The 12871-nt window shown below is 38.1% G+C and overlaps 3 protein-coding genes across 10 annotated transcripts in view; 2 read left to right on the top strand and 1 right to left on the bottom strand.

Annotated features, from left to right (window-relative positions):
* The window catches only part of LOC123872587 (fibrosin-1-like protein), an 83387-nt gene extending 81201 nt beyond the window's left edge, over positions 1 to 2186 (top strand). For 6 of the 7 annotated variants that reach the window (XM_045916944.1, XM_045916942.1, XM_045916941.1 and 3 more), the window contains 2 exons: positions 85 to 144; positions 261 to 2186. In XM_045916944.1, coding sequence (XP_045772900.1) covers positions 85 to 144; positions 261 to 1187 — 987 coding nt within the window. In that variant the 3' untranslated portion in view covers positions 1188 to 2186. The remainder of the gene's footprint in view (positions 1 to 84; positions 145 to 260) is intronic. The other variant, XM_045916943.1, reaches the window with a different exon arrangement.
* A 2449-nt stretch (positions 2187 to 4635) lies between these two features.
* LOC123872597 (NADH-quinone oxidoreductase subunit B 2-like) lies at positions 4636 to 6340 on the bottom strand. 2 transcript variants are annotated; one of them, XM_045916966.1, is made up of 4 exons: positions 6229 to 6340; positions 5814 to 6119; positions 5302 to 5490; positions 4636 to 4946 (listed from the first exon to the last, which is right to left on the bottom strand). In XM_045916966.1, the coding sequence occupies exons 2-4, from the start codon at positions 6116 to 6118 to the stop codon at positions 4808 to 4810; spliced, it is 633 nt and encodes a 210-aa protein (XP_045772922.1). In that variant the 5' UTR covers position 6119; positions 6229 to 6340; the 3' UTR covers positions 4636 to 4807. The 2 variants fall into 2 exon arrangements, with proteins under 2 accessions (XP_045772922.1, XP_045772921.1); XM_045916965.1 differs by having other exon boundaries at positions 5814 to 6124; positions 6233 to 6340.
* Positions 6341 to 6738: 398 nt separating this feature from the next.
* Positions 6739 to 12592, top strand: LOC123872593 (cell cycle checkpoint protein RAD17). Its single transcript, XM_045916960.1, has 10 exons — positions 6739 to 6895; positions 7000 to 7101; positions 7271 to 7559; positions 7999 to 8164; positions 8481 to 8609; positions 8962 to 9143; positions 9910 to 10068; positions 10483 to 10676; positions 11108 to 11229; positions 11651 to 12592. Exons 1-10 carry the CDS (start codon positions 6878 to 6880, stop codon positions 11754 to 11756), a joined length of 1467 nt encoding a protein of 488 aa, XP_045772916.1. The 5' UTR covers positions 6739 to 6877; the 3' UTR covers positions 11757 to 12592.
* The last annotated feature ends 279 nt before the right edge of the window (positions 12593 to 12871 follow it).

Raw genomic sequence — 12871 nt, 5'->3', positions numbered from 1 at the left:
TCATCTCTTAGAATACTTGTTTAGCTTAGTGCTTCCCTCTTTATTTGCTGTCATCATTAACATTGCATCGCCTCATGTTAACAGCCCGTAGTGTCAGCCGCAAGCGACTCCGCCACTAAACCACCACCACGCCCCGCTGCCGCGGTAGGTTTCCTTTCGCACTTCATTACGTGCATGCTTACATATTGTTTTCATATTATATTCGCACGTGGGATAGGGACCGCGGAGGTCACAGAATTAATTATCGAAATGTTATGCAGAAAACCGGCAAATGGAACGCGATGCACGTACGGATCGCCTGGGAGATCTACAATCATCAGCAGAAAGAGAAGACCGGCGGCGCGGCCGTGTCCATCGGCGGCGACAAAGACAAGCTGCGCGCCTTCCCCGCGCCCGCGCCGCCGCCGCCCGCCTACCGCTCGCCCTACGAGCTGCCGCCCGCGCCCTACCTGCCGCACCACGCGCCGCTCGGCATGGTGCGCTATCCCGCGCGGCCCGCGCTGGCGCCGCCACCCGACCGCCACCTGGGCGTGTCGCCCTTCGCGCGCTACGGCGCCGCCGCCTTCCCCGGCGCGCCGCCCTTCGGCCTCTCCGCCTACGGCCGCGAGCTGGCGCTGTCCTCCTCGCTGCACGGCCTGCACCACGCGCCGCCCATGTCGCTGCACGACGCGTGGCGCGGCGTTCGCCCGCCCGTGTCCGCCGCGGCCGAGGTGCGCCGCGAGCACGAGGAGCGCGAGCGCGCCCGGCGCGAGCGCGAGGAGCGCGAGAGGCGAGACCGCGAGGAGCGCGAGCGCCGGAAGCTGCGCGAGCAGCGCGAGCGCGAGATGGAACGCGCGCGGACGCGGTCGCCGCTGCGCAACGGGGTCCCGGAGCCTCCCAAGGACGAGCGCAAGGAGCCGCCGCGGCCGCCGCCCTCGCTGCCCGCCTACCCGCCGCCCTCGCACTGGGACCCGTACCGGTTCGACCCGCTGCAGCACATGCGGTTCGCACCGTTTGTGGAGGCGGCGATTCGCGCGGAGGAGGACCGCGCCAAGATGCTGAACGCGTACGCGCACCACCAGCAGCTGAAGTCGAGCCCGCTGCTGCACCGCTCGCTGCCGGGCGGGCCGCTGCCGCCGCTGGGCGCGCACGCGTCGCTGGCGCCGCTCGCGCCGCTCGACCTGCTCAAGAAGGAGGAGCCGCGATGATAGCAGGCGCCCGCGACCGCCGCCCCCCGTGTACATAGCGAGTGACAGTTTAGTTCCGAGTGTATCGTTTCGCAGTATCGGTTTAGAGAATTATTTATTGTAACGTCGCTTGCGGATGTCGGCCGCGTCCGGCGCCCGTCGGCCGGTGTCATGTGCAATAGAGGACGAGAGCGCGGCCGTCGCCGCCGGCCTGTACACTACTGCTTGTTTATTTACATGGAAATATCTATCGAGTTGTTATTGTGACCATAATTAGTTAATTATACATTAAAGCGCTGAATTATGTGAAGGATAGGATTGTCGGAATCGCTATCGATATAATTATACATATTTATATATACCTATAAATAAAATGTAAATATTAGTTGTAAATTAGTGTTAAAATATAGAATCGGTTTATTTAACGTCATATGAAGGAAAAAAACCCATAAATTATTATTCTATCGGAAGTTTAATTTATACTTCCGTTAAAAATCTCATAATGGTTTTTCTATTGTACCAGTGGAGGATTATTTATTTATTTATACTTATTTCTCTTTTCTAGTAGACTTGAGATACAGTTTTTTTTAAATAGTGGTTGACATTTCTTAATGCATTTAAAATGTGATATTATTATATTGTGAAATACATTTTGTCTGACTTCAGAGTAGTGTATTTGCATCTAGATAATGTAATAATCATGTTATCTACTTTGTAACTTATTTCCGTGTTAGTTTGTCTAATAATGCAACTCTGTAAAACATTGATTTAATGGTTTGTCTTAGTAAACTCGATATGTGCCATTAAAGCTAACATTAATGGACTAAGTCAGACAAAATTGAAATTATGATTATTAGAACCTGTTTTAAGGCACATTTGATGATTGTGTTCTCATGATTTCATGAAGGGTAACTCAGAAGTGTATTATAGTTTATACAAAAATCATTCTGTATACTAAAAATAAATGAAAGCTTGGTGCGATTCAGAAAATACCATTAAAACTTTTGATTTTTATACCAACATGACTTTCTTTTTCTTTTACCTCAAAACAAGACATTTACCTCACACACTCATACAGTACCACACACAACTTGAACTTTTCCTATACATATTTATTTTTTATTAAAATTCTATAAGGCTGGCACCTAGCCTACTGTCGTCTAATGGCTCTAGTAAGTCTCGAGCTTCAAGTCTAGCAATGGGTGATTTAAATTCGAATGTTTTTTTGCACCTATCGCGCCCATAAAGTCTAGATAAGCCTAAGGTATAAAAAATAGTCAGCTTCGTGCAGCTGATGAGAAGGAGCGATAGTTCAAACGATAGGAACTATAAGGGCCGGCGCACATATGGTGGAGCGCAGCGCAGAGCATTTTTCACAGTAAAAATATTATCGACATTGTCATTGAAATAATATCTAAAATCAATTGTGCATCCGTGCGGATACTCGCGCAGTCCCGCGCGTGCTAAATTCGCGTAATGTGTCACGCGATTAGAAAACTTCGTGGGCATGCTCTGCGCTGCGCTCCGCCATATGTGCGCCGGCCCTAAAGCGGAATTTACATTACGACGTTAGTGGCACGAAATTAGTGTCACGACATAAATTTCACTATCAATTGCATGTACAGTATAATTTCGCAATGCATGCATGCAAATTAGATATTTGCACATGCAATTGATAGTGAAACTAATGTCGTGCCGCTAACGTCGTCGTAATGTAAATACCTCTTAATAGAAACCAATGCGTGTCCAGCCTGAAATTGATAAACCATGGGTAGTTAACTTCAATAAAATTTTATTTATGCAAATCCTAATCTCCCTGAGTTTGGGCCCACCCCACGGGCCACGGCTCGATAAAAATAGTATGCACAACTAAGGTTGAATGTCTCTCATCGTTTGAGTTATCACAAGTCACGCATACTGTCATGAAAGTAATCTCAATCTAAGGTCCGCCCGCGAAATTCAAATGTAGGAAGAATGTAGGTAATTTGGTTTTTAGCAATTCGTAAATTAAAACGACAAAGTAGGCTTATGGCATTCTAATTCCAACATTGACAGTATCATCTTTATAAGCATTACATAAAAATCTTTACTTGAAAGTGTTCAGTTTAAGAAATTTGAATTTCGCAGGTAGACCCACCCGACTCATGCACCTTGAGCAGCTTTTATTGACTTATTTCAATAAGACTTGCACCTTGCACAGATTCAATTTCGAGTCAGATCAATTTTATTAAGAGAAACACAATAACACAGTATCGCGCACTACTACGCATTACACAGATTCGATGCGGACTCGACTCTGACTCAAGTCACTGAAAAGTGGGAGTTGTATATATCCTGTTCCTAGCGGTGGAATTGAAAATTTTCATCATTAAAGTGTAGGCGTGCACTATGTTGAAAATTCCATCGTCAGGACCAGGGAGCCTATCGGCTAAAAATATATCAATCATTAAAGGACAGCATCAATGTCAAGACATGGTTTTTGGCCAATCCCATTGACTAAATACCATGTTTTGACATCGATGCTGTCCTTTAATGATTGATACATTTTTAGCCGATAGGGGAGCTAATCTCATATGCTTTACTGTGAATTGAGTCTGAATAATGTGCGTAGACCTTTATTTTTCTACCTTTTGTACCCCCATCAGCGGGTCTCTTGATCTTAGAGCGTTGTAAACCGATTAAAGATTTAACTAGTGGTCATGCATTATATTCATTGAGATTTTGTGCTTTATAGATTACTAGCTGATGTCCGCGACTTCCGCGTGGATTTACGTTTTTCAAAATCCCGCGGGAACTCTTAGATTTTCCGGGATAAAAAGTAGCCTATGTGTTAATCCAGGGTATAATCTATTTCCATTCCCAGCCAAATCCGTCAAGTAGTTTTTGCGTTATTGAGTAACTAACATCTAAACCTCCACACTTTGACATTTATAACATTAGTAACTAGGATTAGGATTATGAAACCAAAAACTCCCCCAGCAGGGTCCTTCTCTTTTCAGCCCGGCTAGCATGGGCAGTAGATAAAAATTATATCCCCCGATTATACCACTGATGTCATAGAAATCAGTGGATATAATCGGGGATATAATTTTTATCTACTGCCCATGCTAGCCGGGCAGGGGCAAATAAGATTATCAAATAAGTTTTATTCCTTGTTAGATTGAGATGAACTTTTATGATGTCATTATCAACCGATAGTGTTGATATAAATTTTCTACTTGAATCCTATTGCATTGTAATCTAGATATCTTCTATGTCTATACATTTGTTTCGTTTCCATTGTCCTTCATGAATCTTAACTAAAAATATTAATTTTTCAATCGCCAAGTTAACTTTACGCTGACTGAATAACATTTGAACGGATTTCTATAATATTTGGTAAAGATTTGGTGATTGAGAAATCAGTCTTCAGAAAGTTGGTCTCATTAAGACAGATTAGTAGGAAATTCAATAAATAATACTAAGTTGGTCAGTTACTAATTATTCTATTTTAAATAACACTGAAAATGATAAATTGCTATAATATTAAAAATCAATATCACGAAGGTATTAATTAGAATTTCCAACTACTTGATTATGTTACTGTAGTGATGAGAATAAAAACCATATCATTTATATGTTGTTCATAATGTGTTTTCCTTTTATTTTCGGTACCATATTTGGACTGTTTTCATTCTCTTAACTTTTTTCTGTAGTTGAAGGACTCCATACATCAGAGCTTCTGCTGTGGGTGGGCATCCAGGGACATAAATGTCAACAGGCACAATGCGATCGCAACCTCTGTAAACATAATTACAATAGATCAGCCAGCAGGATGGTATCATAAGGCGCAAAATAGTGCCTATAGACTGGAGCAGAGCTGAGGTGCAGCATATTTTTTGTTTCTGAACATTCTAATCTTGACAACTACTAAACAGATTTGATGGGGCTTGCAGCACTTTAGTTAAAAGTGAAGTGAGTGGAAACATCAATGAAATGGTGAAAAAACAAGGCATGTGAAACTTGATTGTGAACAAGTTCTTAACATGATAATAATATAGCTGAAGAATGACTTAAAACACTAGAAACCAGACAGAAAAATACTATAATTAGCTTCACTCAGAACTTCCTAACTACTAATTTAAACATTTCTTACCTTACAACAGAATAAGAATAGTGATAGTATCCACCACCATTGGCACAACTGCCCATAGAGATGACCCATCTTGGGTCAGGCATCTGGTCATAAACTTTTCTTAATGCAGGTGCCATTTTATTAGTTAAGGTTCCGGCAACAATCATCACATCTGATTGTCGGGGTGATGCTCTGAATACTACACCATATCTGAAACAAGCAAATTGGTAAAAGTGACTTCTTGATATATTTAAGATCTTCAGTGCTATTCTGTACCTTTTGACAATTAGCAACTCTATAAAAACCCACCATTGATTGTGCTGAATGACAACTAAAGTTTAGACAATAATGAATATCAATAACTGCAGTGCTTTACATAATATCTTAATCTGTCAATGTTACTGGTGGAACAGATGATTGATTAGGTTTCAGACACAGCTGGGAGGTACATATCCATCAAAAGGCCATAATTTAAGTTCAAGTTTCTTTGCTAAAAAATATAAGAAGAGGGTGTATTCAATCTACTTACTTACCTGTCCATATCATAGCGTGGAGCAGCTATGTGCATCATCTCAACAGCACAACAAGCTAAACCAAACGTCATGGGCCACATTGAACCCTTCCTGCCCCAGTTCAACAGATCGTCTAGTCGAGCCACAGCATACTCTGCCATGTTACTAGTGTCTTGGAAAGGGGAATACGGCCTTCTTTCTTTTGGATCGGGTGCCGGCAAATGGGTTTGACGTATTTGATCTACTATGGGTGCAAATGCCCCTTTCTTTAATACCGAAAGAACGGTGGAAGGAGCTGCAGCTCCCAAAGCCTTGATAGCTTGCATTTTTACCTGAAACGTAATTACTACGTAGTAACTCAATGACCCTTTACAAAGCACTCACATATTTTCCGAATACTTTATAAATACACTTAAATAATTTTATATTGTTTTACTTACAAATTTAGTACATTAACTGTATTTATCGACTGTACAACATTTAAATAAGAAAATTAAAAAATATTTTACGTAACCATAAGCTTTGCTTTCTCACTCAAATGACAAATAGAATTGTCAAATGTCAATGTTAATGTCAATTGTCGACTTCGTCTGTGTTGGGGTCAAGATTTATAGATAGCGCTAGTGTCTGTTTTGGGGCCTTTGGGGCTTTTTTTTTTCTCTCTCGTCTGGCTTTACAAAGATTAGCCAATGTCAAGTTTGTAGTTATTTGTAACAAGTTAGATAAACTATACAAGTATGGACCCCGTCTGTGCCGGCGCTCGCCGACATACGCACGGCACCCCCTTAGAGCGCTTTCCAGTCAGTTTTAACAAAAAAAAAACACTCCAAAAAAGCAGAGCACGCCCGCCAGCTAACACCGACGCAGACAAAGTCCCGCCTTCGGGGCTCTCTATTTCAGTTATAGATATGTTATTGCTTATTGGTCTGTGTAGATTACTTTACTCTATGCTCTATGGGTCAAGTAACAAGTTATGTTTTTCCCATGTTTTTCTCAAAAAATGTTTTGTTTGTTGCAGTAATCGTATCAACTTTAGATCGTACATAAAATTGCGTTGATCCCAGAGGAAACTATAATTTTCAAAGATGGCTAATGTAGGAAAGGTATTATAATGAAAATCTATCATCAAACAGAAATGACTTCATATATCATAAAGTGAAATAATTATTTACAAGACAAATTTTTTTTAAGTGTTCATTGTTTACAGGACAAAAAATGGTTTAAACCACTTTTTGAATTTGGCGATAGTCCCGTACCTAAGAAAGTAAAAAAAGATACCTCAAATGTCCAAAAACCGATTAAAAGTAAGGTAAGCCAGTGAGAAACAAAATAGTTATTAGGTTTGGCAGTGGCATCCTATTTGTGTTTTGAAAAATATGAATTTTAGAGCCCCTGCTTCAGTGTAAAATGGACACGCCAACCTCAAAGGCTAGTGGACAGCTGAATTTCATTTAATTTCAATTAAAAATTGATTTTAGGAATCATCTGTACCTTTGGCGAATGGCAGTTTACCAAATATTAATGACAAAAACTGGATGAAAAATTTTGATCCAGTCACTGTAGAGGACCTGGCAGTTCACAATAAAAAGGTTCAAGAAGTAGATGAATGGTTGAAGACTGCTTGTATGAATAGCAATGATATGCTGTTGCTATCTGGACCGGTGGGCTGTGGCAAAACTGCGTGTATAAGAACCATAGCTGCTAAGTATAATGTTAAAATGACAGAATGGATTACACCACTGGATATTGAATATCCTAGTGAATTTGGTAATAATAAGTTTATGAATTACTAGATTATGCCAATCACTTCCTCCGGGTGTATTATGTTTTTCATTTTTGTAATTCCAGTGAACATTTCTTTATTTCCCAAGATTTTTAATCCTCCAAATTTTTAACTACATTTGTGCAATAAATCATATCAATCTGTTGTCCCATTCCCAAACTAACACATTTATAATATTAGTGATATAAACCAGGAGTGGGAGCACTAAATTTTTAGTAATTATTTTTAAACTGTAACTTGAATCTAATTACAATCTACTAGCAACCTGCTTTGCACAGGAGAGGAACTATTCCTTTATAACTACATTGTTTTCATGTTTAGCTTGTTTTTGCAAAATGTTCATAACCATTATTTCTATTAGTGGAAATCATATAAAAAATCCAAAGTAGTAATCTCTCAATGTAATTATTCCTTTAATTTCAGGCGACTATGAGTTCAAAGTACCACAGTCAAAGAAGTTCCTGGAATTTATTATTAATTCTGCAAATTTTACATCATTATTAGACAATAATAGCTGCAAGTTAGTTCTAGTGGAGGACTTTCCAAATGTCTTCATAAGAACACCATCAGAATTTACACATGTCCTTCAGTAAGTTATTAATGGCGAATTTTTCAGGTGTTAAATATAAAAGCTTGGCAATTATTAAAAAATTGGACTTGAATAAAATAAATATTATTTTAATAAATTTTAATAGTCAAATATTTACACTACCATAGGTTTCAAGTTAAAACAAATACCTACCTTGTCTAAAAATTGGGTAACAACCTAATGTTTAGATCTATGAAAATATAAATCCTCTTTATTTCTTAACCTTTGTCTTATAAGGTGAACATCTGTGTATTCAGCTTTCTAGGACCAAGAGTACAGGCTGGGAGTTGATTAAAATGTTTTTTAAATGTTCCAGGCAGTATAAACTAAGGGCAAAATCTCCAATAGTATTCATATGTTCCGAATCTCACACAGACAATAAAAACACAGCATTCCACCTATTCTCACCAAGTTTAAAAGAGCAGTTCAGTATTCACCATATAATGTAAGTCTGTCCTATTTAAAAAGTTGTGTGTTAAGCGACCTTATAAGAGGTTCTGGGACCCTGGCAGGGTTATATTGGATTGTAAATACATATGTCTAATTTGGCTCTGGTCTAATCAAGAACTACTAAATCTTTTCAGGTTAGCACTTTTCAATGTTGCAATAAATCAAAAGGCTAAGGTTGATTTTATACTAGGTGTGTGGGAAAAGATACATAGCAAGGGATGAGATCCTATCAAATGGATCATTTTAAGGTTCCTTATAAAAAAAAAACCTTTTCTACAAGATAATTATCTAGCGTTAATAAAAGAAAACAAAAATATAACAATAATGAATTAGCTTAATTTTTTTAGGTTTAACAGTGTATCAGCAACAGGTCTAAAAGCAGCTCTCAAAAGAGCGAGTGATATAATTAGTAAGAAATTCACTTCCACATACAACATTCCTACAGCGGATGTTATTGAGTCTGTCGTCAACACATCAGGTGGTGACGTGAGATCGGCAATTTTAAACTTACATTTTGCATGTTTAAAAGGTCAGCAAGTTTTTCTTTTCATTAATGTGTAAGACATCAATTATATTATTTTTATAATATATCTTAAAATATTTGTTTTCTAGGAATCCATAAAAATTATGAACACTAAAGCTAAGAGACAGATTTAGCTGAAAAACGCGCGCGGATTTTTTTGTCACATGAGCTAGGGTTGCGCTTGACTACAATCATGCCTAATAAAACGCAATGATGAGGTTGGCGTGCACTTGCCTGGAAGATGTCTAGTTAATACTTGGCAGGAAACACGGACGCCGGAAGGGCATTCCATACCTTAGCGGGTCATATCAGAAACATTGAGCAAACACGTTTCGCATGAGTAGATTGGATGTCTTACACAGATTTCTGCATGTCTGCTAACCTGGAAGGGGTTGGCAGTTTTCATTAATGGGCATGAGACGGGCCTGCCCGCGACATTCAAATTTAATTTGGTTTTTCGCATTTTTTAAACTAATACGACAACGTAGGCTTATGGCATTTTCAATTGCGACAATGGCAGTATCATTCTCACAGGTTTATATAAAAATCTTTATTTGAAAGGGTCCAGGTTAAGAAATTAGCTGTAGTATCGACTAATTCTGACACATTAGTCGATACTAGAGCTAATTTCTTAAACTGGACCCTTTCGCTTCCACCTTAAACCCATACTTCTTTGGTTTCTACATGGCATCGTACTGGACCGCTAAATCGCTGAGCGGTACAGCTTTGCCAGTAGGGTGATAACTAGCTTTCAATTTCATTTACCTTTTAGGATCAAGCTGTAATTTAGAAACCAGTATAATAAAAGAAAAAGATGTTAAAAGTAAAACGACTAGAAAGAAAAAGAATACATCAAACAAATTCATGTCCCTAGGAAAAGACCAAACAGTGAGCATTTTGCATGGTGTAGGAAGAGTATTAAACCCCAAAGGTGAGTAACATTTTTAGTGATTATATACAGGATGACCGGAGATATTCAGAGATTTTTGGTAGTTCAGGAGATATGTATTTTTTAAAGATTTTTTCATAATTTTCATCTTTCAGTTTCTATTTTTTTTTTCTTCCTGTTGAAAGTTTTTGGACATTTTTTTTGGGGGTAATAATTAGTTGTTGTATACTTAAAAATTTACAATTCACCTAGGCATTATGGAACATGACTAAAATATTATCGGAAGTTCAAAATACTGTTTGAGTGCAGTAGTAACAAAACTTCATGACTTTAAAAAAAAATGCAGCAATAATTTGGATACCCCTTGATATAAAGTATTCTGGCCACCCTATATAAAATATATTATATTATGAAATTACAGATTAAAAATATTTAAAAGAATGTTATTTCTTGCAGAATTGACAGGCAATGATGGACAAAAATCTTTGACCCATAGCCCAAAGGATATCATAGAACAGTTTTTAAGTCATCCAACGTCATTTGTAAACTTTCTGGCAGAAAACTACTTACCTCATTTCTCATGTACCTACGATGTAGATAAGGCTGCATCGGCTCTTAGCGAAAGTGACTACATGCTTGCTGAGTGGAGGGTAAGGATTTAATTTACGCTAGTTATTTTCGGTGATCGCTTAATGGTAAGACGTGGTATCGTCGGGCGTCCTGTTTAATCCTGAACATGCACGTCTAATTTTCAGTTATATGCATTCTAAGCAATTAAGACTACGTCTTGCTTTAATGGTAAAGAAAAAACCGTGAGGAAATCTGCCTTCCTGAGTTTTCCATTATGTTCTCAAAGGTGGTAAAGTCTGCCAATTTGCACTTAGCCAGCATGGTGGCCTAAAACATTCTGAGCCATGCTCAATAGTGGGCCAGCCAGGGGTCGTAATGATGATGATAATGATATTTCACAGAAGTTAGTTTATCGGCAGACACTGTCAAAAGTGGCTATTAAAATGGCTTTACGGTCACTAAAAGTTTCATGAATTTTGAATCAGATTGTTTAAAAGATTTTCTGTTCCAGGAAAAGCTATGTCAAGAGCATGGTTTGTACACAGCAGTAGCAGGACTAATGTTGTCTAACAAATCACCCGTATCAGCTTGGAATCCTGTTAGAGGTCCAAAAAATATGAAAGTTCAATATCCGTAAGTGAAATTAAAGACCTGTGCAGACGAGGGACTACTATGGTTTACGGGTCTTTCGCCGCAATGTTAATCCATCTTGTGCGTTCAGTGATCAACTTTTGTCCTCAATGGACAACAGTCCGTAGCATCGTCTGCGTAGGACCTAATTGATTATTCAGAATATTTCCAAGTTGTATACCACTACAGAAGAATAGGTTAATTTTTGCACAATTATACAAATTATGTTTTTGGAATCTAATCATTTGGTAAAAAATTTGTTCTTGTATTTTTGTCATGCTCCCTGTTAGATTTGTTATGACGTCATATTATAGCCTATGACAGGCGAAATGATAAAAATCTGAGTGCATAAAAACAGATAATATCCAACGTTATAGCTGTAAGATTTTTGTTACTTTAATGAAACATAATTTTACTTTTTCAGATCCCTTCATGAATTACCGCTTTTGGAGCCGAATTATTTGTACAAGGGCAAAGTTCTTGTAACAGATTACTTAACTTATTGTAAAATAATCGGAAATCAAACTTGAAACGAACTTGTCACTAAAAAGCAATAAAAGACTGACTGAATTTATCAATGAAATTAAAGATCTACTATTGTTCATACAAATAAAAGAATGGATTTATATACAAAGTCGTTTTATTAAAAAAGAACAATCTGCTAACATAACATCCTTATGGTTATTAAATAATATTTCTTACGACTTGTTATGGGACACGGGATCTTTGGATCTGGGAAGCAAATAAAATAAAATCAGTCAAATTATGATATTTATTAACAAGTCCATTTGATTTTACAAAATAAAATCCTAGAATTACATCAGCACTGCACTTTCCTGTCAATTTTTATTTTAAGTTTGTTTGCACTGATCACTCACTCTGGTCAGTTTCCATTTTGCAAGCTTTTATAACAAGAAATAGTTTATTAATGCATAAAGTCAAACGTTCCTACAGCTTTATTAACATCATGAATTTATACTTACCTGTCCTGGCCCTCTACCTACTTTCTACGGGGGTTTATATGGGTACCAAATTGATTAATACTCACCATTTGAAGTTTCTGGAATGTGTCATGTCAATTGTTTGTGTTGGTTATTTGTCTTGTTGCGAATGAGTGTTTAGTGTTATCTTGGTGTGTGGTAGATTTATTTGTGAATTCTGATTTTCATTAATTTACAAGTTAGATGAAACTCGTGCAGGGGATGACAAGATGATTATGATTGATGTTTTCATTCGAAAATATTTTTAGTAGTGTAGAATAGTAGTACAGAATAGTGGCGAAATTGAAGTGAATCTGATCGCACATAAAGAGAAGAGCTGCCGCAAGTAACGAATTTTTCAGTTAGGGGATAGGCATCACCGATTTCCCGCAATAAAAAATGCATTGCGTCAAAGTCATTCAGATTTCTTTATCAACGAATTCAGTATGAAAAATTCGAGGCGAGCGATTCGACTTCGCTGCAATATTATGCGATCGCCATTATTGGGACTCGATAAAAAAAATGAAATGCTAATTATTATTATAGACCATTATTTACACGGATGTTTTTCTTTAACGCGCGTTTTAAGGAAATAATCATTTACATTAGCACTTTTCAATGCAATGCTTATATTTATAAATAATGGTTTACTAACATAGTTTTAC

This window comes from Maniola jurtina, chromosome 15 (assembly GCF_905333055.1).
Source record: "Maniola jurtina chromosome 15, ilManJurt1.1, whole genome shotgun sequence".
Taxonomy (NCBI): Eukaryota; Metazoa; Arthropoda; class Insecta; order Lepidoptera; family Nymphalidae; genus Maniola; species Maniola jurtina.
The sequence above is the reverse complement of the archived record's forward strand: the minus strand, read 5'-3'. Positions and strand labels throughout refer to the sequence as shown.